Source organism: Varanus komodoensis, unplaced genomic scaffold (assembly GCF_004798865.1).
Source record: "Varanus komodoensis strain SLA01 unplaced genomic scaffold, ASM479886v1 scaffold2, whole genome shotgun sequence".
Taxonomy (NCBI): Eukaryota; Metazoa; Chordata; class Lepidosauria; order Squamata; family Varanidae; genus Varanus; species Varanus komodoensis.
The window spans coordinates 56,609,037-56,635,407 of NW_025335568.1; the positions used below are offsets into that span (position 1 = coordinate 56,609,037).

Consider the following 26,371-nt stretch of genomic DNA (forward strand, 5'->3'; position numbering starts at 1 on the left):
TTGGTTCTTCTCAGCTGATCTGGGAGACTCTGAACTGAAGAGTGGGGTGGAGATACCACGCATGAGTTGACTGGTAAAGAAACCTCCTCTTCCACCATCCTCCTTCCAGGTTCTTGATAGCCCTTCATTTTAGAGAGTTGTACCAGTGCAAGATGCAGGCTGTGGGCCTCCTCCCTTGCGGAGTTTCCCTTCTCATGACCATCACCATCTACTGTTCTTGCTCCTCACCCGCTTTTTCACTATTGTTATCACGTCTTGCCTTAATGGACCGAGAGCTGATGGTCAGGCATCTTCTGGAAGTGTTGAGGATCTGCAGAAGCTTGCACATGCAGAGGACCTCTGCAGGTGCCCAACTGTGCCCACACTTGACCCTAGCCCTGTTCCCCACCACCACTACTGCATTTTCCTTAAAAAAAAAAAAAAAACAGCAGGAGGGAGGAGACATTGACTTGGGAAGTTCTTTCAGTGGAGAACCCTTGCCTCTTGAGGAGGCAGACCCAGTGGCTTGCTGTCTTCACCATAAGGTAAAGGTAAAGGTTTCCCCTTGACGTACAGTCCAGTCATGCCTGACTCTCGGGGGCGGTGCTCATCTCCATTTCCTGGCTGAGGGAGCCAGCGTTTGTCTGCAGACAGTTTCCATGGTCATGTGGCCAGCATGACTAAACACCGAAGTGCACAGAACGCTGTTACCGTCCCACTGAAGTGGTACTTTTGTATCTACTTGCATTTGCATGCTTTCAAACTGCAAGGCTGGCAGGAGCTGGGACGGAGCAACAGGAACTCACCCCGTTGTGCAGATTTGAACCGGTGACCTTTCGATCAACCAGCTGAGCAGCACAGCAGTTTAAACTACTGCGCCACAATTAAGAGCACAATGTGTGGAGTGCCTGGTTGCTGGAGAAGGCTCTTCATGAGTAAAGGATCCCTCATGTGTAGGGCTTTCCTCATAAGGAATACCGCTTACACAAGTCTCTAAGATGATACAATTGAGTCTTGGGTGGAGCTCTGGAAGCCCCCTATGTAGCCTTCCGGTTGAAATTTCCAGGTTGCTGGAAACTATGTTTGGATGCCATTGCCTTCTTCAATGACTTTGCTTCATGATGGAACCTCTTTTCCTCTTGCTTGGTGCTATTGTGTTGAGCAAGTTTACTTACTACAGTGCCTTGAACTGCCCTCTTGCTGGATGGATAACTCAGTGCTTGACCCTGTGACTCTTGAATTAATCCACGTAGGACTTGCCCCTAATTTGCCCTTTCACAGAGCATGATTCAGCCATAGCGGAAAACAGGTGATACGATGGAGTCAGTTATGATGGCTGACTCCAGGTTCAGAAGCAGCATGCCTTCGAATATCAGTTGCCGGGGAACAAGGGTGGCCTAGTATCCCCTCTGTCCTCTTTGTCCCTTATGTACCTAGGTACAGCAAGGCAGCCACCTCAGGCGGCTGATAAAGTGAAGCAGCAAGTGCAGAGTTGTGCATGCCACACAGTCTGTCCCGCATGCCTTAAGCTAGTGGGCTGTGCTCAGGCGTGATGGAGGACAGCATCCTGTTTCCACGTTGAGTTAAAATACACCTGCTGGTCTAGTTTGCTCTTATGAATGGAATGGGGATGTGGAGGGGCATGTTGTCCTTTGCCTGGGCAACAAAGCAAATCTGAGCAGCCGTGGACTTCTTGCAGGCTTCTGCTTGTTCAGGACACTTGTCTGGACGGTGCAAGAATGCAGAACCAGAGGGACCAGGGATCCAGTCTACCCATCTGTAGTGGCATTCATGTGGAAGATCATTGAGACCGTGAGGAGAGAGTGGTGTGCCAGTTTCTCCATCCTAAGCCCAGTATCAGACAAAGGCCAAACTCTTACTATCTGGGGAGGTTTGCTTTGAGAATCAATGTGCCAGATATTCATATCAGGTATCTGACCTTGTACAGACACCTTAGCATCCATTCCCACTCTCACCACAGTTATCACAAGGTGCAACCTTGGTGTTATACCTTTACAAGTAGAGGAAATTCCACTGTTGGTAGAACATCAGCGCAGGGCAGGCTGCAGAGGCAGTGTTGGGTGAACTGGCCAAAGGAGTCCACCTGCAATTGTTTGGAATCCCTGAGAGCAGAAGGGGTGTGCTGAAGGGTGTCATAAGCACCTTCTCTGTTTTCTGTTCTGGTATTTATTTCTGTCTCAATAAATCCGCCTTTCTTTCCATGCCATTGTGCTCATCGCTTTTCAAATCCAGAAGAATCGCTTGCCTCCTGGCAACACACCATCCTAGTCCCATTCAGGTTCTCCACGATTCCTCAGAGTGCAGCACTCCCTTCCTCTGGCCCTGCTCTTTTTACCCTACCTATCAATTGTTTTATTTTCCCCAGCTTTTGTGCAGCTTTCCCCACCCCTTCTAAACTGCTGCTGCTCCTTTCATAAGGCTTAGTGACATGGTCACAAGGTTGTCAGAGTAAAATATGGTGCTACATATGGTCCCACCCACCACTAAAGAAGCTCTCTGAAAGCAAATTCAGTCATTGGGATGAAATAAGCTCAGCACACCAAAGATTAACATTTGATCTGATCCAGCAGCGCTCTTCTTATATCATGCAGAGCGGGATGACAATTAATTGGACATATATAGTAGAATAAGACAGGAAAAATGCATTTGCTTCAGTAATGGAGACTGATTGCCTTGATCACATTGCTGTATTGTTTGGTATGAAGCAAGTCTCTACAACAAATGCATTTAAATATAAAAATGCTGCTAAACAATTGTAATGCTAAAAAGTTAATGCACTATATCATTAAAATAGGAATATGTCATAGATTCCTTCCAACAAGCTTTTTAAAAAAATTCCATTGCAAAGGAGACCACACAATGAAAGCAGTTCCCAGTGCTTATTGGAAAAACATGTGGCACAATTGTTCCTGAAGTCTCAAAGCAGGGGAAAAGCATAGGAAAAACTGTAATAATCAGACTATGATGTCAGGAACCTGAAAACCACAATGGCTAAAAAGGAAATTGATTTTGAAGATAATAGAAATTTCCAACTTCCAAACTTTAAACCAGCATGGAAAGCAAAGCATTTGTTGAGTCTGTGCATGTGGGGTGGGGGAGGCATAGATAGTTTTCTAAGGGTCGGAAGTCTATTATTCTTTGATGAATTTAATGTTTGCAAAGCTTTGGCAAGCATGTCTCATAGCACAAAGTTTCTTGAAAGAATGAATGCAGACGGTCCAGACTAGAACTGCCAGAAAAGCTCACTGTGCCCAAGTTCCAAGATCCTCTCTGGAGGCTGGTAACGATCACCTCAAAGAAGAGAGCTGTACAAGTCCTCCCATTCATCTCTGACCTGGATTAAAACTTTCCCCGCTCCTCTTCCGACCCGCCCTCCTTGATCCCCTGCACATCCTCACCACCAGCTGCCCATGTAGGTACTTGGCCATAAGAAGGGACAGGGAAAGAGAAGCAGCTGTCCCTTCTCTTCCTCAGCTGCATCTTGTCTGGACCATCAGACCTTTTGTCCAGAGCACTGAAGAGGGAGGAGAAACAATGTGCTTCCCTCTTTAAGAATGTAGGGAAAGCCCTGCTGGATCAGACCCAGGGTCCATCTCATCCAGCTTTCTGCTCACAAAGTGGCCAACCAGCTGCCCACTGGAAACTCACAAGCAGGACATGAGTGCAACAGCATGTCTCCCCGCAAACAGTGTGCATGGACACACTGCCTCTGATTGTAGAGGTACCATAACATCAGGACGGGAAGCCATTGAGAGGTGATCCTGCATCCATTTGCCCAATCTCCTTTTAAAGCCCTCCAAATTGGTGGCCATCCCTACATCTTGGGGGAGTGAATTCCAGAGTGAAGACAATTTCGCAGAATCTTCAGCCAATCAACTTCATAGCATAATCCAGTTTTGTTTTGTTTGTTTTTTTTTGGGGGGGGGGTGAATCCCAATCCACTTGCATTGCAGCATGTATCATTTTGTACGCCCCCTCCATTGTATGCACCTCCCTTTACCCTTAGCTAAGGCAAACAATCCCAGATGTTGCAACTTTATGGTTCCCCTTTCCCACACTGCTGCTGCACCGCCACCTTCAGGTGGGACCTTCAGAAGCACTTAGTTATCTCCCGACTGAATCCAAGAACAACACATTCTAGAGATGGGAGAGAAATTGGTTCTGATCACATTTCAGGGCAAACTTGCCTAATTCGGCACTTTCAGAAAACTGTACAAAACAAAACTCAGTTAATTTTTCCATTCAAAAGTAAGCAAAAGGCATATATTTGATAATAAATATTAAAGAAAATCATGTTCAAATACGCACCGTATAAGACGAGTAGACAAAAATACATACAAAATACACATCTAAGAAGAAATGTGAACAAAAATGCTTATGAAATTAATGTAAACTTTTAAAAAAAGAATCTAAACGTTGGAGGCAAGGCAACCATAAGACTGGAAAAACGAGAAGCTGGGAAAAAGCCAAACTTGGCAAATTCTTCCGTTCCTATGGATGGCTACAGCAGACAGGTAATCCAGTGAGAAGGGGATGGAGTCTTTCAACGTGTGCAGCCTCACTGAAATGGACCAGTTGCGTCCACCAAGGAAGGGGCTGGCCGCTGCCATGTTTTGATTCCTTCATTTCCAGCAGTTTTGCATCTTGACAGGACGAGCTGTCATTTAGCCACATGAAATCAGACTGTGCTTTTAGTAGCTGTGGCAACCAAGCTACAGCATCGAAGACAAATCTCGGAGCAGATCAGCTGCTAACCATCACCTGAGGAAGGGGTCAGGGATATAGGCAATCTAGTGTAAATGAGACTGCATCACCAAGATCAGCACAAATGCTCACTATTTTATTATTTATTTATTAGATTTAAATTCTGCTTTTTCCCCTTACATTGAACTCCAAGTGGCTCACAACAGTAAGTAACGTATCATGTGCTTCTTGTTAAAAGAAACTACCAGAGAAAAGGAGGACTGCTATTTTCCCAGGCCCTGCGGTCTGGCTCAGTCATCAAGACCAAGGGTGTTGAAGCTTAGGCCTACGGACCAAACACAGCCTGCTGAGAGGCCAAGTCCGGCTGTTTGGGGTTCCCTAGATGGCCATGCTACTTTCCCTGGACCCACCCCATTGGAGGTGCTGGGAGGTGTAGTTGGGAGACCATTAGGCTGAGAAGGGTGTGGCTGTTATTTGCAATATGTTTCTTCCCAGTGAATCTGTGTCTAAGTGCTATACAAGTGATTATTCCTGGGCAAATGTTTTGCCCAGTTTGTCACATGCTCAGAGGGTATAACTGACTGAAATGCTGGGGAGCCCCGGCTCTCTTTCTGTAGTCATTGCTGCGCCAGACTCTCTCGGGAAGCGTGTTAGAGGTTTCCAGTGAAACGCTTCCCATAGTCACTTTCTGTAGTGTAAGGCAGAGAAAGGCTTAAGTCTCTGTTATCAGACTGAAAACCGAGGTATAGTTTTGAAGGAGAGTTGCTAAATTTGCATCCATTGTGGAATAAACATATCAAATTAAAGGTTCTTAGATGAGTGGTTAATCATCTGGTAATATTCTAAGCACCCATTTCTTGGCTGTGTTTTATGTAACCATTTTTGGGCTGCTATAAATTTGTCCTCTTATGAGGCAAATTGTGTGTTTCCAGGTGCAGCTTTCCACTAGCTGGGAAAGGGTAAAGGACCGGCCCAACCAGTTCTTTGATTAGCCTTCAACACTGGCAGCATGTTTTTCACACCATCCTGCTAATCATGACCGCAAACCTAATCTAAATGGCCTGTACTCAAAATGTGTGTAGAGGGAGTGAGAAATCATTTATACCTGTGGAACAGATAGTTTTGGCAACCATCCCAGATCACTTAGAAGTTCATTTCCACTAGACAAAGTTATTTCGAACAGGCTCTGTACTACTTAAATTCAATTTATTACACCTTACTTTAGTGGTGGATTGTACACCTGAGAAGTCTATCCGTTTCTTCTTCAGCTTCTTTTTGCACTTTACTTATTTGTTGGTGGTTCCCTCATTCCACATATTTTTCCAGACTCACTGTACACCCCAGCATTATCGAAGAGGGGTGTTAACATAAAGGAGTCTTCTAAGTATACAACTCCCATCTAGGGGCTAGATCCAGATTTACTCATACTTAGAGTAGACCTACTTAAATTAATGGCACCAATTGCTAGTGATGGCCACCAATTTGGTGCCTTTAAAGGAGGAATGGATAAATTCATGGAGGACAAGCTTATCAGTGGCTACATGTTACCTCCAGTATCGGAGGTAGTTTATATACAGCAGTTGCTGAGGAACATGGGTGGGTTAGTGCCAGTGCACTCAGGCTGGTTGGCTGTTGTGTGAACAGAATGCTAGATGGGATGGACCCTTCATCTGATCCAACATGGCTCTTTTTATGTTGTCATTTTTAATTTTCAAGTGTTCTTTTGTTCCTAATTTTGATTTACGTTTTTGTTAGTTGCTCTAGGAGGTTTTACTCAGCAGGCAGCATGGAAAACGAATAAAATAAAATAGAATCATAGAAATGGAAGCAACCCTGGAGACCATCTAATCCAATTCCCTGCTGAATTCAGGATCTGCAGTGGAGTAAACAAATGGCACACAATGCATAGGGAAATGATGGAATTTCTTTCCATGTCATGTACTGATGGCCACCAATGCAGATGGCTGTAAAAGGGATTGGACAGATTCATGGAGAACAAGCTATCCAAAGCTACTAGCCTTGCTGGCTATATGCTGCTTCAGAATCAGAGGCAGTATGCCTGTGTACATCAGTTACTGGGGAACATGGGCAGGAAGGCACTGTTGCACTCTCGTCCCCTGGGTTTCTCATGGGCAGCTGGTTGGCCACCATCTGAACCGAATGCTAGGTTAGATGGACCCTTGACTCGATCTAACACTGCTCTTCCTATGTTCTTGTGACTCAGATGATTCACCACTAACTCAAATCTTACTAATTTCAGTGGATCTACTCTACCCATGGGACAAGGGTGGTGCAGCGGGTTCAACTGTTGAGCCGCTGAGCTGTTGATCAGAAGGTTGGCAATTCAAACTCAGGTGACAGGTGCATGTCCGCTTAGCCCCAGCTCTTGCCAACTTAGCAATTTGAAAGTATGCAAACGCACGTAGATAAATAGGTACCACTTTGGTAAGAAAGGTAACAGCATTCTGTGCCCTTCGGCGTTTAGTCCTGTCAACCACATGACCACGGAAGCGTCTTCGGACAAAGCTGACTCTTCAGCTAACAAATGGAGATGAGTACCAGTCCCAGAGTGGGACATGACTAGCACGTATGTGCAGGGGAAACTACCTTGTTTTTACTACTCTGTACATAGTTTTGAACCCAAGCCCAGGTACACATCTCCCAGGTGTCCGCCATGACACCCAATTTTTTCCTTCCCTTTTTTCCAGTATTCAGTGCTCAATAACTAGCTAGTCTTTCCAGCATGGTGCTTTCCAGATGTTGGGAACACCAGCTTCAGCCAGATTGGCAAAGCTCATGAATGCTGGGAGTTGGAGTCCCACCCATCTGGAGGGGACCATGTTGGGAAGGCCATACTGGCATGTATTCATCTCTCTTGATCCAGGGCTCCTGGATCCAACACTTCACTTCCTGAGTCACCATGGCCAAGTAATTGCCACAAACCTGAAGCTGGAATTGCATCCCTCAGTGGTATCACCCAGGCTGAAAGGGCAGTCCAGTCCACTGAGCACTCTACAACTCCAGCTCCTGAAGATCTTTTTTCTCACTGGAAACGTCCTTTGTGGCTAAACTCCCTTTCCTAACACTGTCGCTTTGGAAGTAGACCTCTTGTTTGCCCATTTTGACCTCCTAGTTGCTTCCCATTCTTAACTTAAATACATGTGTGTTTGTGTGCGCATGTGCGTGCGCATTCTTGTTTCCCAATACAAACATTCTAACCTGTTAAAATAATTCAGTCAAGTACATATTGCATAAAATCCAATGCAAGTCTTACTTAGACTAGGCAAAATGAATGCAAGTTAAATTAGTCATGGCTAACTTAAGTCCCTATTTCAATAGGACTCTTTCAAGTAAGACTTATGCAAGATTGTATCCATACAATTTCAGTAATTTGAAATTGGTGTCCAACTTTTCTGGACAATCTGGATGGAGTTTTTTTTTCCTGTCTACTTAGAGTGTGTAATTTTATTTCTCACCAAAATAGTCTAAATCTTTTTTTTTCTTTATACCAGACAGCACATGTTGTTTATCACACTTTTGTTAAGGGGATCCTCACAGTGCTTAACACGGATCACACATTCTGGTTGTTCTGACACTTTGGAAATAGACTCTTGCTTCTTTTGGAAGCTATGACCAGCTTCCAGCCTGGCTTTGGATTTTTGTGTGCCACGTTGTGCCCTGCTTGCCTTGGCCTGTGTTCTGGTCACGTCAAATTCCTTGCCTTACCCCAGAATCGGTTTAGAAAACTAGGAAGCTGCCATATTGAGGCAGGGTCAGACCACTGGACATTCCAACCTAGTGAACAGCAGTGAATCTCCAGGGTCTCCATCAGGATTTTCCCCAACATTCTCTGGAGATGAGCAGGTTGCTTACCTGTAACTGATGTTCTTCGAGTGGCCATCTGTGCATTCACACATATGGGTGCTGCGCCTGCGCAGTGCCTAGGCCGGAAGATTAGAAAGTTAATGGTTTTTGGCGGGAAAACGCTCCCCTCCCCTCCCGCCTGCAGTATAAATAGAGCGGAGCGTCCGCCATTTTACTCAGTCTTGAAGACCAACGTTTGCCCCCTAACGTTCGAAAAACAGAATCACAGCAAGAAAAATCGGTACCGTAGGAATAACATGGAACCGACAGTAAGAAAAACAGTCCACTCACCGACACCATGCGGGGCTGGCGGGTGGGTTGTGTGACTGCACAGATGGCCGCTCGAAGAACATCAGTTACAGGTAAGCAACCTGCTCTTCTTCGTTGTGACCTCTGTGCATCACACATATGGGTGATTAGCAAGCTTACCAGACTTGGAGGAGGGAAGGTGTCGTCAGTGAAGAATGGCAGAGAGCACAGCTCTACCAAAGGAACAATCCCTTCTGGCACGTACATCAAGCCGATAATGCTTGGCGAAAGTACATGGAGCAGCCCAAGTTGCAGCCTTGCAAATATCCTGAATTGGAACCCCTGCTGCAAAGGCCGACGAAGTCGCTACTGCTCGCGTAGAATGCCCCCTTGGAAGTGAGGGCAAGTCAAGCTTTGCCAATTTAGATGCTAGGACTATGGTCTGCACAATCCATTTGGACAGTCGCTGAGATGAGACTGGAGAGCCCTTGTCATGAACAGCATACTTGACAAAAAGTCTATTGGAATTCCTGAACACTTCTGTGCGAGACCGGTAAAAGGCTAGATAGCGCCTAACATCCAGCGTATGGAGAGAGCGCTCAATCGGAGTTGATGGAGATGGAAAAAACGCAGGGAGGACAATGTCTCGGTTCAAATGAAACGGTGTAGCCACCTTGGGAAGAAACTCAGAGTCCATTCGGAGAACGACTTTTTCCTTGTGAAAGTTCAAGAATGGTGGGTCTATGCGTACAGCACACAGTTCACTGGCTCTTCTGGCTGAAGTAACTGCCACAAGGAAGGCAGTTTTCCATGAAACTAGGCGTAAATCCACTGTTGCCAAAGGTTCAAATGGAGGTTTTGTGAGGGCCTGAAGAACAACAGAAAGACTCCATGTCGGCATAACAGGTCGAACCGACTGGTGCAAATTTTGCAGCCTTTTAAGGAATGGAGTCCACTCCATATGGATGGAGTCCACTCCAGGCAGGATAGCCACTATAGCCGTGCATAGCCCAGTCATCTGCATGGTGCTCTGATGAACGGCTCCTACACCTAGGAGGGGAGTCTGGTCCCTCAGGTGGCCCAACAGTAGGCATTGGTGTAGGGGAGCGTTGCCTCGGTGGGGAATCTCTAATTTCTTCATCAGAGATGGACTCCCTAAGCGGTGGCTCCTGTGAAGGAGACACGCTTTCAGGCTGAAGAACAGGCCTAGGGGATCCTGGAGGCGTCACCTGCATTGCAGACTGCAGGGCTGGCCCCGAGGGAGTCGGTACTGTGACGGCAGTCGGTACCGAGAACCCCGACGAACCCGAACCTTGGTGTTTGGGGCGATCGGGTTTCTTGCCCTTGTGGGCTGCCTTAGCCGCCTCTTCTTTCCTCAGCTTCTTATGGCCAGAGGGCCTTTCCGGCTCTGAATGCTTACGCTTCTCCTTTTGTTTGGCAGGAGGAGAAGGTAGCTGTTGCACTTCCATTGGAGCAGCACCTTCATCCGAAGGGTGCTGTGGCGGCGTGGCTGAAGGTGAGATGGGGCGCTTAGGGGGCGCGGCCGGGGTAGAGGTGGAGCGCTGAGGCGGCGCAGCCGAGGAAGGGGTAGGCCTCGAGACCAGCTGGTCAGATTGAAGCAAGGCCTGGTCCCAAAGTAACTTGCGGAGACAATTCTCCCTATTCTACCTTGCCTGTTTGGTAAAGGCCAGGCAATGCCCGCACTTATCGATCCTATGCCCCTCGCCGAGGCAGAGAAGGCATAAGTCGTGTGGGTCCGCGGGAGACATTTTGGAGCCGCACTCACTACACTTGCGAAATGCCGCCCGCTGTGCCATCACAAAAAGGAAAAAAGAGATGATAGTACAGAGGGTAAGTAATATTTTGGGGGGTTTTTTTAGAGAAAGAATGAACAGAGGAACTACAACAAGGGAAAGAGAAACTGGGATATATAATGAGGAAAAGGTAAGTTGAACAAGATAACCGTAAAGGAGCACATGGCGAGATCTAAGCGAGAGACGAGCAGGCACGAGGCACTGTGAACGGCGGTCGCAGAGACTGAGTAAGATGGCGGATGCTCCGCTCTATTTATACTGCAGGGGGGAGGAGAAGGGAGCATTTTCCCGCCAAAAACCGTTAGCTTTCTAATCTTCCAGGCTAGGCACTGCGCAGGCGCAGCACCCATATGTGTGATACACAGAGGCCACGATGAAGAAGCTGGGGATCCCACAGCCTTCTGCATGCAGGGTGTTCTAAGGCTCAGCTGTGGCTTTCCTGCCAAGAGCCCCACTTCTGCCCAACCACACACACACACACACACACACACACACTACAGACATGGGCAGAAGCAATGTCAAGGCATCCCTCCTACTTTCCAGGGGAAAGTTCTTTCCCCATTGTTCCATGGGGGAACAATGAGGTCACAAGTCTCCTGGCCACTGAATCACAATGCTCATTTTACAAAGCAACCCTTTCCTACTCTAAACTGGGGATGCTCATCTCTTTCAGCCCAAGAGTCAAGTTCCTTCCAGAGGAAGCTTGTGGGGGCAAATCCAAGTGGTGGGTGGAGCCAAAGGCAAAAGGGGCCATGTCCAAAATATTGGCATATTTCAGATTAAAACTCTTACTGCCATTAGATATCCCCAAAAGAATTTCAGTCAACTATGATCATTATATTGCATTTATTTCTCACCTTTTGCCTCTCCTAGCCGGTATCCAAGGTAGCTTACGCAGCTCCATTATATCCTCCCAACAACCACCCTGTCAGGTAGGTTGAACTGAGAATCTGTGACTGGCCCAAAGTCAGCCTGTGTGCCTCATGGTCAAGAGGACTAGAACCTGGATTGCTCTAGTGCCCAGTCCAACACTCTGGCCCCACTCCACACTGGCTTAGAAAGGAACAAAGCAGTGCAAGGCTGAGAAACTATCAAACCATCCATGGCTGTGGAAAAGGAATGGAGCCAGCAGGGGAACCCCTGAACAGCCATACTAGGACCCCACCCAGACGGCCCACATTTGGTCTGTTCCAGATGCCTGGTCTAAAGCATGAAGAGCAATCTTTGCTCCCAGACAAGTGTGCCTTTTATAGCTTTGGTTGGCTGTTGGTGGCACTGGGGTCTTGACTGACCCTCAAGAGAAATGTCAGCTGGCTAGAGGTTTGTTGGAGGAGTGGAGGATTTCACAGTGAGACTTGTAAGATTGGCCATCACAGTCCTGTCACCCTCCCTGGGCAGGTTGCACAGAAAGATCTGTTCTGATCAAGAAACAGAAATTGGACAAGCACTTTCCTCCTTCTTCTTTTAATAAAATCACTTTTTAAAGAAAACATGGGACAAAGTTGCACCCATTAACAAAAACATTTTCCTATTATGTATCAAGATAGTAACTCAAAATATTTTTTTAAAAAATCTGCACCTGGATTCAATTAATGCATTCTTTCAATTGGCACAATGCAGTCCCTCCAGTTATTCTGGATCTAAACAACCTTAATTTTGGTTATGACATTTTCATTTTTTCTGGAACAGTTTAAAGCTAACCAATCTCTTCCCTGCACTCCCACCCCCAAAATAAAAACAAATAACTTTTAAATTAATTATACAGAAAGAGATCCATGGCACCAACCCTTTCTGTTGCTGAGCTGAAGACAGTCAAATTGTGTGCAGAACAAACCAGGTGAGTATGGACCTGGAATCAAGCTCTCAGACCATCACTGTTAACTTATGCAGGAGCTAAGAAACATGTGCCAGGGCTGTTGTGCTTCATTCTACAAGGCTGGCGATGATATGGCTGAATGCTTCTCCATGCAAACATAGAAAACTATGACCAAGAGAAGTTCAAGTGGCTAGAATATTTCTCCTGGACCACAGTGAGAAGCAGGCTGCTGGGTTTACTTATTATTCTCCACTGGAGAAACTAAGGCTTGATTCAGACACTTGCTGACCCCTTCACACAATCCCCTGTGGATGTCTGCAGGTCACCAAGGTGTCTGCACCTTGACTGAAGTGCTATGAAACTGCTGACAACAGAGCAGTTTGACAAGTGGACTTCTCAACTGCACAAATGTCAGTGATTTCCCAGCAACCCTCCATACCTACCCGCAAAAGTCAGAATAATCAATACAACTGGAGCTTGGATGTGATTTTTGGTCCAAGTCTGAGCTTCTAGGTAGTTTAGAACCACCAACGTCCCCCCTCCCCCAAGTTGTATGGGCTACCATGAATGGTCCTCCTCTTTCCACAATATTTTCCTTGTCATGGTGAAATGGTAGCCTTTAAAATGAAAGGATCAGTAAAATTATCACAACACACGGATAAGGTCCAATGTTATTCTGGATCTTGGGATGTCAATTTCACGAACTCTGACTTCTACTTTTTCTCCTGGACCCAGGCCAAGGCTTCTTCTTTGCTTTGCTTTTGAAAGTTTATCTTCTGTTACGCTCCGAATTGGAATCAGTCCTGCTCTACCAACTCCAATGTCAACAAACACTCCAAAGAGAGTAGCATTCTCAACTCTTCCCGTGAGAATCATTCCAACACTTAGGTCTTCAAGACAAACGATGCTCCTCTTGAAATCAGGTTTATCAAAATCTGTCATAAAAAGGGAAAATGAATTAAAAATGGAAAGCCATGATTTCAAAATAAGACTGCATAAACAAAATAAGACTGCATATGGATGATCTTGAGATCGTCATGATTTGTTTTTCGTGAAGATGTAGAAAATGTACTCAGCATCTCCACTAAGATGTTATCTGGCTTTCCAGACAACAGAGGTTATCAAAATGTGCTCCACAAAAGCGCAAGCTGAAAGATGCCTTGTTCATGGGAACTCCTATGTCACAACATAGTCCTGGGGAGTCTGAAGTGCATTCTATGGCAGATTCCCACTGCAGTAGATGAAAAGTAGTTTCAGGGCTCTGTATGAACTGAGTGCATGTTGGCAAGTTCTGGGTATTCAGGGTCCAGTTCTCTCTCTTGCCCCCGCAAAGGAACCAACATCTCTCCCTTCCTACAAATTCATCAGTGGGGGAAAAGCAGTGATTTTGCCTTAAAACAATGTGTATGAGAAGTGAGATTTCAAAGCGAAATGACATTCCTGGAAGTTTCCAGAGTATTGCAACACTGGGGGAGGGGGGCACAGAGGTATGTGACCTGCTGACTGCATGGTGTCCATCTCAGCCTTAGATTGCACTGCAGAATTTTCCACAATGCACAGAAGTCTCTGTGGCAGAAATGCAGGGCTGATCTGGGAGGATAAACATTCTGCAAACCAGTAGGTTTGTTATTTTGCTGAAGCTTTGGTTGTGTGCTCAGATGGGCTCATATTCATATTGCCCACATTTAAAACCGACTGGCTGACACCACTGCTGCAGAAGTTGTGCATCAAAAGATCCTTCGGACTGCATTCCCAAACACCCTTATGGAGTCCGCTCCATTGAAGAGAGTGAGAATCACTGGTGGGACTGATAGGGGTGGTAGTCTAAACCAGGTGGACAGCACCAGTTTGGAGAAGGCAGGTTTAAAACATCCACATGTCATGAACACAGCATGCTGATTCTTAGGAGAAAATTAATTAAAAAGCTGGTTGGGAGGAAGGAATGGAATTGAATGTCATGGAAGAGGGCCTGTCTGGCTGGTATACTGAAAAGGAGCATTCCACGACACAGCATTCAGTTGTAGGTTCCAGTGGTACATTTTAATGTTACTGCATTTTATGGGTCTGCTCTCCATTGATCAAGTAGAAGGTACTTTTAGGATCACTTCAAGAATCTTAAATACTACTCTGCATATTCAGACAACTCACATGGTACAAGAGCTCAGAACACGGTGGCGCAGTCTGAAAGACTCTGCAGTGGCGCCCCGACTATGGAATGCACTCCCTAGAGAGGTCCGCCTGGCGCCGTCATTATATGCTTTTTGACACCAGATCAAGACCTTTTTATTTAACCAATATTTTAATGTCAATTGATTTTAGTTGTATATTTATTTATTTAACTTATTTTAACTATTCTATTTTATGTATTCAGTTATGGTATAGTTAATTTATTTCGTTTAGGATTTAGATTATACTGTAAGCCATCCAGAGACGAAAGTGATGGACAGCCTATAAGAACAGGCTGCTTACCTGTAACTGATGTCCTTCGAGTGGCCATCTGTGCAGTCACACATATGGGTTCTGTGCCTGCGCAGTGCCTTTGGCCAGAAGATTAACAGCTAACGGTTTTTGGCGGGAACTCTGCTCCCCCTCCCCCCTAGCATTATATAAGGAGCAGAGTGTCTGCCATTTTCCAGTCTTTGAAAGACCGGTGTTTGTTGTATAATAAAAAGGTTTGTCAGAATCACAAGAAATCCAAATTCAGTAGTGGTACGACACATAGGAAAAAAGATATAGTATCGCAGAAAATAGTCAGACCACCCATGACACCAAGCGGGGTCGGAGGGTGGGTTGTGTGACTGCACAGATGGCCACTCGAAGAACATCAGTTACAGGTAAGCAACCTGTACTTCTTCGTCGTGGCCTCTGTGCATCACACATATGGGTAGAATAGCAAGCTTACCCGAAATGGAGGAGGGAGGTGTCATCAATGAAGGACAGAAGAAAGAACAGCTCTGCCAAAAGAGCAATCCTGTCTGGCACGGACATCGAGTCTATAATGTCTGGCGAAGGTACACGGAGTAGCCCAAATGGCTGCTCTGCACATGTCTTCTATCGGGACTCCTGATGCAAAGGCCGAAGAGCAGCGACAGCTCTTGTAGAACGGCCTCTTGGAGTAGATGGTAAGTCCAACTTAGCCAACTGATAAGATAGGACAATTGTATTTACTATCCATTTCGAAAGACGTTGTGAGGTGACTGGGCAACCCCGAGCATGTTCCGAATATTTCACAAAAAGTCTACTGGAACGCCGAACAGACTCAGTCCTGGACCTATAAAAAGCTAAGCAACGACGAACGTCCAGCATATGTAGAGATCGTTCTATCGGATTCGAAGGGGTCGGAAAGAATGCCGGTAAAACAATCTCCTGTTGCATGTGAAACAAAGTAGCGACCTTCGGAAGGAAAGACGGATCCATTTGAAGAACCACCTTTTCCTTATGAAAATTTAGGAAAGGGGGGTCTACCTGAAGGGCGCAGAGTTCAGATGATCTACAGGCTGAAGTTACTGTAACAAGGAAGGCCGTCTTCCATGAAGCAAGGCGTAGATCGATCGTCGCCATGGGTTCGAAAGGTGGTTGAGTCAGTGCTTGTAAAACCACCGAAAGACTCCAGGTGGGCATTAGAGGTCTTATAGTTGGATGTAGATTACTCAATCCTCTTAAAAATCTTTTAATCAGAGGTTGAGCAAAGATGGAGAGGCCATGTATAGTTCCCCGATAATGCGAAATCGCTGCTGTATAAACCTTTATGGACGAGGGTTTGAGTCCAGACTGATGCAATTCAAAGAGAAACTTAAGTATCTGTGAAACAGAAGCTGAAGGGGCCAGAAAAGAGTGTAAAATGGCAAAGTTAGAGAATCTCTGCCATTTTGCTACGTACGACTTCCTAGTAGATGGTTGTAGCGCAGATTCGAGGATATACTGTAGGTCTGGGTGTAGACTCTGTTGAGCAGGAATAGTTGGAACAGTTTGTGGTGTCGATACTGTTGTACCAGAGGCCTCCTGCAGTCAGTTTCAGCGATAGCAAATATGGGTGACGGATTGTGCCCTCCCTCTGGGTAATGAGATAAGGAAGAAGAGGGAGTTGGAGAAACTCTTCTCTGGAGACGTGAAGGAGAGTTGAGAACCATGGTTGGCGTGGCCACCAGGGGGTGATCAGTACCCCTGTGGCCCCTTCGTGAATGATCTTTGCCAACACTCTCATGATGAGTGGGATAGGAGGGAAAGCATAAAAAGTCATGTTTGTCCAGGGAATCATGAAAGCGTCCCCGAGGGAGTCCTGACCCACTCCTGCTCTGGAACAATATGCCGTGCATGCCCTGTTCCGTTGTGTGGCAAACAGATCGATGTCTGGCTGGCCCCACTGGTGAAACAGCATGTCGCGAACCTGATGGTCTAGCTCCCATTCATGGGACCGCGACATATGTCTGCTCAAGAGATCGGCATCTGTATTTTCCGTGCCCGCAAGGTGAACTGCTACAAGAGTGATACCTCTTGGTATGCACCAGTCCCAAATCTGCATGGCCAGGCGGGCTAGTTTCCGGGATCGGGTTCCCCCTTGTTTGTTTAAATAAAAGACTGTCACCATGTTGTCCGAGGTCACCTGGACGACCTGGTGCAGAAGCACATCCTCGAATGATTGAAGGGCTTTGAAAACGGCAAGAAGTTCCAGAAAACTGATATGGTTCCTGCAATCCCGCTGACTCCATATCCCTTGGGTACGTAGATCGGAACAGATTGCTCCCCATCCCAGTAGAGACGCATCGGTACCGAGGGTTATTGTAGGGTACCGGGGTCGGAATGGAACGCCTACAGTTAGATTGGCTGGGTCTATCCACCATAACAGGGACTGAAGAACGGAAGCCGGGAGTCGAATCTGTTTGGTAGGGGGGTCTATCTGTGGTTGAAACACCCCGTTGAAGAACATTTGAAGGGGACGCAGCCTGAGTTTGGCATGTGGAACCACAGCAATGGAAGTAGACATGTGACCCAACAGACTCTGAATAGACCGGGCGGGAGCAGTTCTTGTTTGTCGAATTCAAGCGATGCAATGAGCAATCGCATGTCGTCTGTCCCGAGGAAGGAAGGCTCTTGCCAACGTCAAATCCAGTTGGGCTCCGATAAAGTTGATCACCTGCGTAGGGAGAAGGGAAGATTTCCGTCGATTAATACAGAGTCCGAGATCGTGCAATAGAGCACATGTAAACTCAACAGCAGACGAAAGTCCTGCTTCTGTGTCGGCGGCCAGCAACCAATCATCAAGGTACGGGTATATCCGAATTCCACGTAATCGAAGGTGTGCACAGACAGGGGCCATACACTTCGTAAAAACTCTTGGTGCAGTGGCCAATCCAAACGGTAGCACATTGAATTTGTAGATTTCAGAGTCCACCGCAAAACGAAGGAAACGCCTATAACTTGGATGTATTGAAATATGAAAATAGGCATCCTTCAGATCCAATGAGGTGAACCAATCTCCTCTTCCCAGCAACGGAAGAATACTTTGAAGTGTAGTCATCCGAAACTTCTTTGGTCTTATAAATCTATTGAGAGCTCTCAAGTCCAATATTGGTCTTAGACCCCCATCTCGTTTCGGAACCGTAAAGTATCTGGAATAGAAACCGTGGAATCCTTCCGATAACGACAGGCAACGAATAGCTCCTTTAGCGAGGAGTTGGTGAATCTCGTCTAACAGTACCAAAGAAGTTGGAGTATATCGAATAGGATTCACTGATGGTACAACGTCGAATTCGATTCCATATCCATGCTGGATGATAGATAATACCCATCCATCAGATGTGATGGACTCCCAAATGGAGAGTCGACTCTTCAGTCAATCCCCAAATGAGAGGGGGGAGGGTGGAGTTGGAATGAGAGGAGAGGTTCGCTTGTCACATCAGCGCTGTCGCCTGTCCGTATCGAAATGGCAGCGGCCCTGTTGGAAGTGCTGTGGTGGTTGTTGCCTGCGACACTGCTGATGTTGATGCGGTTGCTGCTGCCGAGGCGGAAACTGTTGACGGTACTGTGGATGTGACCATGACCACTTATGTCGGGGTAGAGATTACAATTCCATACGACGGGCGGTCATCCTTGATTCATGGATTTTCTTCAATTTGCTATCCGTCCTTGCATGGAAGAGACCGGAACCGTCGAACGGCATCTCTTCAATTCTCCGCTTCATCTCGTCCGGAAAATTGCAATTACGCAACCAGGAGTGCCTGCGGAGGGAAATTGCACCGACCAGCGACCTCGAATCAGAGTCCACGTGGTGCCTCGCGGTAGAAAGCTGTTGCACCGCCACTTGCATAGCTTCCTTAACAAAAGTCTTAGCAAGTTCGCTCTGGTTTCCCGGAAGAGTATTGATGATGGTGTCCAGGCGTTGCATCAGGAAATATTGGTAACGTGCTAGGGTTGCCTCGTAATTGGAGATTCTTAAACCAAGGCCCGAAGCTGCGTATACCCAGCGGGCGAGAGAATCAACTTTTCTACCCTCTTTGTCACGAGGTGAGGTGTGTCCATGGGCTTCCCGACCCTGCGAGGATTCTACAACAACCGAATTCGGCTTGGGGTGGAGAAGAAATGGGATGTCCTCTTCCCGCACCTGATACATGGACTCGTATTTACGAGAGGTCAGTTTTGGATTAGCTGGGAGGTCCCCTGGCTGGGTCATTGCCTGCCGTAAGGTCGTAATAAACGGCAAGGCAATAGATGTGGATCGTTCACCTCTAACCACATCAAAAAAACGATCGGTGCTCGGTCCCGGCTGTTGGTGGGCTTCTATATCGAGCGATCTCACTAGTCTGGCCATCAGATCGTTAAATGATATGTACGGTTCCTCAGGCGACCCCGGACCCTGGGAAGCAACTACAGCATCCAGCGAGGTTGAGTCAGCCTCAGACTCTTTGGATTCCATCCAGTAGGGGGGTGGTACACTGGAGGAAGAATCTCCTGGAGACTCCGATCTGCCACTCTCTCTAGATGGTGCCCTTGGGGCATCTCTGGGCATTGAATGGAAACGCTGCCGAGGCGCTGATGGTGAAGATTGTCCCCTAGAGGTTGGATAGTAGGCTGTAGAGTGGTACTCTTCCCGTCTCGGAGCAGAGGAGTACCTGGAGTGGTACCAATCATCAGACCTCGCATCCGAGGAATGGCTTCTTGGAGGGGAGATGGCGATCTCAGTATCCATCGGGATCGCAGGCATCGGGGTTGGTGATCGAGCCCTAGGTGGGGAGTCTCGTATTTCCCCATCAGAGATAGAACCCCTCCTCGAATCCATAACGGGTTTGGCTGCCGGCCGGCGTGGTGAGCCCGGTGGGGTAACCCTCATAGTCGCCTGGATGGTTGGGACTGAGGGGGTTGGTTCTGAAGTAGGTATTGGAATCGAGGAAGAGGCCGAGCCCGAGTGACGGTGTTTTGCCTGCTCGGGGTTCTTTGGCTTCTTAACCAGCTTGCCCGTCTTATCTTTCTTGGCCTTCTTATGCACAGGATATTTATCTGAGTCGCTGAGCTTTCTCTTTTCCTTTTGCTTCTTCGGCAAGGAAACAGACTGATCGGCCATAGCATGAGCGCCTTCTTCAGAAGGGCGTGAGGGTGGAGCAATGGAGGAATAGGCTGGACGTTGCGGCAGGTCAGCCGAAGTTGGACGGCCTTCGGGTGGGGCCACAACAGTGGAAGGCTTAGCCACCAGCCGATCAGATTGGAGGAGAGCCTGATCCCAAAGGAGTTTGCAGAGGCGGTTCTCCCTGTTCTTCTTTGCCTGTTTAGAGAAAGCCAAACAATGGCCACACTTATCGGTTCTGTGCCCTTCCCCCAAACAAAGGAGGCACAGATCATGCGGGTCTGCGGCGGGCATTTTGGAACCGCATTTTCCGCACTTGCAGAACGCCGCCCATTGCGCCATCGTAGAAGGAAGAAAAAAGGAGATAGGAAAGCGGGAAAGTAATATAAATATATATATATATTTATAGGAACGATAAAGAAAAAATGGTGCAAAGTTAAAGAAATATAAGTGAAATACTAACAATAAGAACAAGGGATATAAACTTGGTAAGAGAAAAAGAGAGATTTTCGGACGAGCAAGAAGGTAAGTAACAATCTGAGAGTGAAGCGGCACTAGGCACAATGAATGGCGGTCGCAAAGACTGGAAAATGGTGGACACGCCGCTCCTTATATAATGCTAGGGGGGAGGGGGAGCGGAGTTCCCGCCAAAAACCGTTAGCTGTTAATCTTCCGGCCAAAGGCACTGCGCAGGCGCAGAACCCATATGTGTGATGCACAGAGGCCACGACGAAGAAATGTCCTAAACACAAAACAAAAAAACAAAACAAGATCATGTTTTAAAATCTCCTTTCTTGTGGAAAACTAACATGGCAGCAGCAGGGTTTTAGCCTAGCCAACTTAGATGCGGCTATTTGCCGCATGTGGGATTTTTTTTTCTTTTTAAAGTTCGCAAATCTCAAGGACAGAGCATTTATCTCCATGTGCAGAATACACTAGAAACTATAGACTTGAGGATCTCTTCACTCAGCTTCACCAACTGCTTAGTATTTTTAGATCCTGATTTTATAGACCCTCATTTCCCTTTCTCTTCGTGGTACAGTCATTATGAATTTAGCAGATACATGCAGATTTCCCAGCAGCAGCTCCTCATATCCTAGGTCTTAGAATCAAAACTTAAGCTCAAATGTATATTTATTTTTCAGTACAAGGTGGTGGTGTCACCTGAAATCAGTGAGAATGTTTCTAATGTTTTTGGAAAGCTTTGCAAGAAAGAAAGGGGGTGAGAGGAAAAGAACCGTTACACAGTCAAGTCTAGCAGCCGGCTGCATGACATCAACGTTTCCAATGAAGAAATGAACGTAATTACTCAACTCCCAAACAGTTAAGCTCCTTGCAATATTGCACTGCGCAGTGGCGGCACTTTCCATGAAAATACACATACACACAACCCCCACCCCACCTTAAATAAATAGCATTTAATGGTTATAGCGGAGATAGGCTTAGGCAGCAACTCAAGGGGCACTTATGTTTTACAAAGTGCTCTTTTTGTGTCTATGTGCTATTCCTGGCATGTCCAAGTGGCTTTTTCCCTCTTCATCTGCTCCCTACATATGATCGGCTGTTAAACATGTGCACCTAAAAAGGACCCTAGTTTGGTGCAGTCTGTTGGACAATTAAATCTTTTGGCTGTAAGATGACACGCAGAGTCTGTATTTCCATTCCTTCTATTAGCTCTCTTCAGTGATGCCAGCAGCTTGAAAATCATTTATTTTCTCATGTTCAGCAAAACTGATAATTGGAACTTTAAAAATATAATGTGGTATGGTATGTCATTTAGTTAATTCTGTATCTCTGGGAATAAGGATTGTTTCTGCAGAATGACTGAGGCATAGCAGTACGTGAGTTTTTACTTTTTATTTTCCTCTGTGACACAGGAACATAAAGACATATGTTGCACATGTGCTCCAATGTTTAAGCATTTTCATGGGCTTCTTTGGAGCTTTATTCTGTCAGATTTTTCTTGGGGAAATGGATATACAGTGGCTAAACTCTACTTTGGCATGAAAAGACTGCACAACAAGCCTCAGAACTGTATGTTCCCCCTTTCCTCTACTATAAGGAAGAGTTCAAAAGCTTTTGCTTCTGGTTTCCATTTATTACAGTCCAGCATGTCATATACATGCTAAACTATGCTTCAAAACACTAAGGCCATACCATCGTGGTATGAAGATGGTTTGTTTGAAACAACCCATCATTAACACCATTCACAGTTTTCCTACTCAAGTGGCATAACAAGTCGTGGTTTGGCAAAAACAAAAGTAAAAACATTCCAGTTTCTCCTTGAAGTATGGCTTTGTGCGATGCCTGAACATTCCTTTTGTTTTGATGTTTAAAGCTGCATGCTTCTTTCCCAGCTGTTGTTTCCAAAATGCACTTAGCTATACCAGTGAGACTCCACTGAAGTTGGCGTTCCTGAGCACTGTATTTTTATGACTTGGTATTGCAGCTGCATGTAGCAGGGGTAGGCAACTGGTACCTTCCAGATGTTTTGGCCTACAGCTCTCATTATCATTGGCTATACTGCCTGGGGCTTGCGTGTGCAGAATCTGCTTTGGGAAAGGGAATCTTTCAGCTCTCCATACTTTGGCCTGCTTTCTTGGGGACATGCGTCTGATTTCCTGATGGGCGTGCAGAGTGCTCACATGGCCCTCCCCAGGAACTGAGCCTGCAACTGAGCCCTGCTTGTTGCACAAGTGGCACCTGTCTTCCACACATGTGATTTTCAGCCTTTGTGCTGCATGTGATGTAGAAGAAGCTTGCCAGTTGTGCAACTGGGGTTCCATCAGCTTTCACAGACTTCCTCTCAGCTTGGCTCACTTTCTAAGACAGGGCTGAGTATGGGAGGAAGTCTATGAACTGAAGAACAGACTCCCCAGAGCATTATAGCAACCCTATTTATGGAAGCTGCAGTCCAAAATGTCTGGAGAGGACCAGGTTGCCCCAGTTGTGCTCGTAACACATACTGCAGTTGAGCACCACTCTGGGAAAAACAAGTCTCCTTGTTTCAAAGCTATTAAATCAATAGGATGGTCTGAAGCATTGTACCCTCTCGTCAACTTTATTTCCAATTCTCTGTGTGTCCTTTAAACTCAGCCAATGTCACATCACTAAGTATGTTTGGGAAATGTGATATTTGTGCATTCTGAAACAAATGGACTTGACCTGTAGTTTCTGGATGAATGACTGGATTGGAATTCAGTCACAAATTAGTTTTCAAGCTTCCCAAACGCTCCACCTTAAAGCCACAAAATAAAGATGTGCATTTTGAGACATAATACATTTTTAAAGCAACAAAATAAAGATGTGCATTTTGAGACATAATACATTATGAAATGTGTGTCTAAATGTATTTTAGACAGAAAATACATTTAGACACATACATTTAAATGTGACTATTCACACAGAATGAAAAATATTAATGATTATGTAATACAGACGCAGCATGGCACGAATGCGAACATGACATGGACCAGAAATTCACCCATCTTACACATCATTTCCTATCTTCTACACTGAAAGGTTAAAAACAGTTCTTGTTACCCAGAGTTAGAACACTACGCAGTGCGTAGAATACTACACAGCTAGGACAATATTCAACAACTGCAAAGCTACATAATACAGTGCACAACTATATTATCAACAATGCTCATAACAGGAATGAATGCATTTGTTCTTGGGCATTGTGATGGTGTTGTAAAAATGTTTCAGGTCACTGGAGTTTGTAAAAACTGTTTTCACATTCAGGGTGGGTTTATAAGGATTTGCTTTTACTATTAGAACAGTTTAGAGGTGAAGTCCAGCAATTACTAAGGTATAGTGGACCAGAAAAAAAATTATCCCAAGGACTTAAAATATACAGCTATAGACTTGATATGATCAATTGGCTGAAACAGATTTGAAGCAGCATTCTGTTATGCGCGTAACTATTGATTCCTCACTGTTGACAATATAGTTATTTAAATTGTTAGTTAAATAACTAAAGTTATGAACTTTATTATTGGATTTGTGCATGACTGCATGTATCCTACTTGTTAAGCACTCTGGATGTTTTAGAGAAGGGTGCATAGAAGTATTTTAAATAAACCAGATTTACTCTGCCACAAAAATACCTATGCATAGAGGATGGTGTTCCAGTTCATCTGACCCTCAGAAAACCTGCAGCCCACAGAAAGAGAACTGTGCAGCTGTGAACAAGAACACCAATCATTTGTGCCTCAGTGTCACACTTTCTGCACTATTCAAGTAGGGGGAAAAGACAACGATTTACAGCCTGTCTTCAAAGAACCTGAGCCAGTTGAGCTAATCCAAGTAGGTTAAGGATCACAAACTTAACCAGTGTGGAAACATACCTAATTTGTCAAGATCTATACAGACTGTCCTCCTATGGCTCTAAAGGGCCATAATTTAGAGACAGGATTCAAATTTCTTAATTAGAAAACTAACCCTGGCTGCCCAGTCCACAGAGTAATGCAATACTTTCTTCCCATAAACAACTTAAGGGAGTTGACCTATCCATCCACCTAAAAATGACATTGGCTTAATGAATAGAAAATAGAGAAAATGGTGAATCGCGGATATTGGAACATACCGTTTCTAACTGCTTACCTTTCCGGATGTCAAAACCTTCAGGTTGAGTCAATCCATCGATTATTATCTGCAATGTTTGTGCTGTTGTATTCAGTCTTCTTGCCATTCCTTCTATCCCTTCTCTTTCAATTATTGTATTCACTTTTTGCTGCATCTCTGGCTTTCCTATATCACTGGGACATCCTCCAATGAGTGTTAAAAACCTTGTATGTAAGAGGAGGATGAGGAGGAGAGCAAAGAGAAAATCCTATGGATTAGGAATTCTGAAAAGAAATCCATAATTTTTCAAGCCTAGAGTACATGGCATAAACATGTTGATATATTCAGCATAAATGTGCCATCCCATACAGATTTAGTAGTCCCATGCATTAGACAAAAAACAGATTCAGTTGAAATAATATTTAACATTGGTTGTCAGATCAGAAGAAAATGAATTCCTAGATCTTCAAAGTCTCAATTCCCAGTCAAATCACTAGATATGGAAGGCCAAACAGTTTGTTAGGAGATGCTGCGCCCAGCTGATATTTAGACATCCATAAATAAATATGGGCACCATCTACAGCTGGATGGAAATCAGACAGGTTGTAAGGGCAACGCAGTCTTCTCCTTTGAGCTATGGGGTAAAGCAAAGGGTAGCAAAACTACCAATGCCCTACAGCATGGGTCCTCAAACTACGGCCCGTGGGTCGGATCTGGCCTGCCATGCCCATTTAACCGGCCCGCACAAGAGGTTTTGCACTTGGCACGCACGGACACGTGGCTTGCTTGTGCGGAGATTGTTTTGGACTCGCTCGGAGAAAACCATCTCCATGTTAGCAAGTTGCTGCCTCGCCCAGTGCGCCCCTGCTGCGCTGCACGCACGTGCCCCACCCCCTCACCGGCCTGCGCCCCTCCCGCCCGCACACCCTTGGCAGCCCGTGCCCACCGCCAGCACCTTTCAACTGGCCCCCTGCTGAAAAAGTTTGAGGACCCCTGCCCTACAGTAACTTCCCTACGAAGAAAGGTGCTCACATCTGAGGCCTTTTACACAGAAAAAGAGTGAGTGCAGGAGTACACATCAGAGGTGTACATGAGTATGAATGGGACGGGCAGGGCAAGGTCCCACCTTTCAGATAACCCTAGAAGCTGAAGGGAGATTCAGAACAGGAAAGGAAGTAGATGCTCACACAGCACAAGGTAAAACTGGAATTCACTACAGCCAACCATCTGGACAGCCTTAAAAGAGGAGCAACATATTCATGGAGGATAAAGCTATGCGTGGCTACTGCCCCTGAGGACTATGCATTCCCTCCCATATTGCCAGTTCTCTCGATACCAGCTGCTGAGGGACATGAAGAGGAAGGTGCAACAGCATCCCTGCCCCACGAGCTTCCAAAAGGCATCTGACTGGCCACTATGGGAACACGACATGGGACTCGACAGGCCTTGATCTGATCCACTGGGGCTGCTCATTTCCTCCTCCCACCCCACACACTTCTTCCTCGTCTTATTGCTAGATGAAAATAAGGTTTTGTAAAACAACAACAAATATTTAATAGTGACTAAACTTTCTGCAATGTAATCTATGCAAGTAAAGAAAAAAAGTTCTTTTCTTAGCATCAAAAACAGAAGGCGGTGTTGCCATGCATGACTCCATCACTGACAACATCCTTGCACTGACAAGAACCTCCCCACCACGTCAGTTTGCCTGTGAGATGCAACGGCCTGCACAGTTGTACAGCATACCACAGCAGCTCAGAGGTGCGCCACGTTATGGAACTCAAGGACCAACCAGTT

At 45.9% G+C, this 26,371-nt stretch overlaps 1 protein-coding gene across 2 annotated transcripts in view; it reads right to left on the reverse strand.

The window, feature by feature from the left end:
• Positions 1-12,079: 12,079 nt before the first annotated feature.
• SRBD1 (S1 RNA binding domain 1) overlaps positions 12,080-26,371 on the reverse strand; it is a 206,560-nt gene continuing 192,268 nt past the window's right edge. For both annotated transcript variants that reach the window (XM_044428623.1, XM_044428622.1), the window contains exons 20-21: positions 24,614-24,798; positions 12,080-13,382 (exon numbers count right to left, since the gene is read on the reverse strand). In XM_044428623.1, the coding sequence (XP_044284558.1) occupies positions 13,093-13,382; positions 24,614-24,798 (475 nt within the window). In that variant the 3' untranslated portion in view covers positions 12,080-13,092. The remainder of the gene's footprint in view (positions 13,383-24,613; positions 24,799-26,371) is intronic.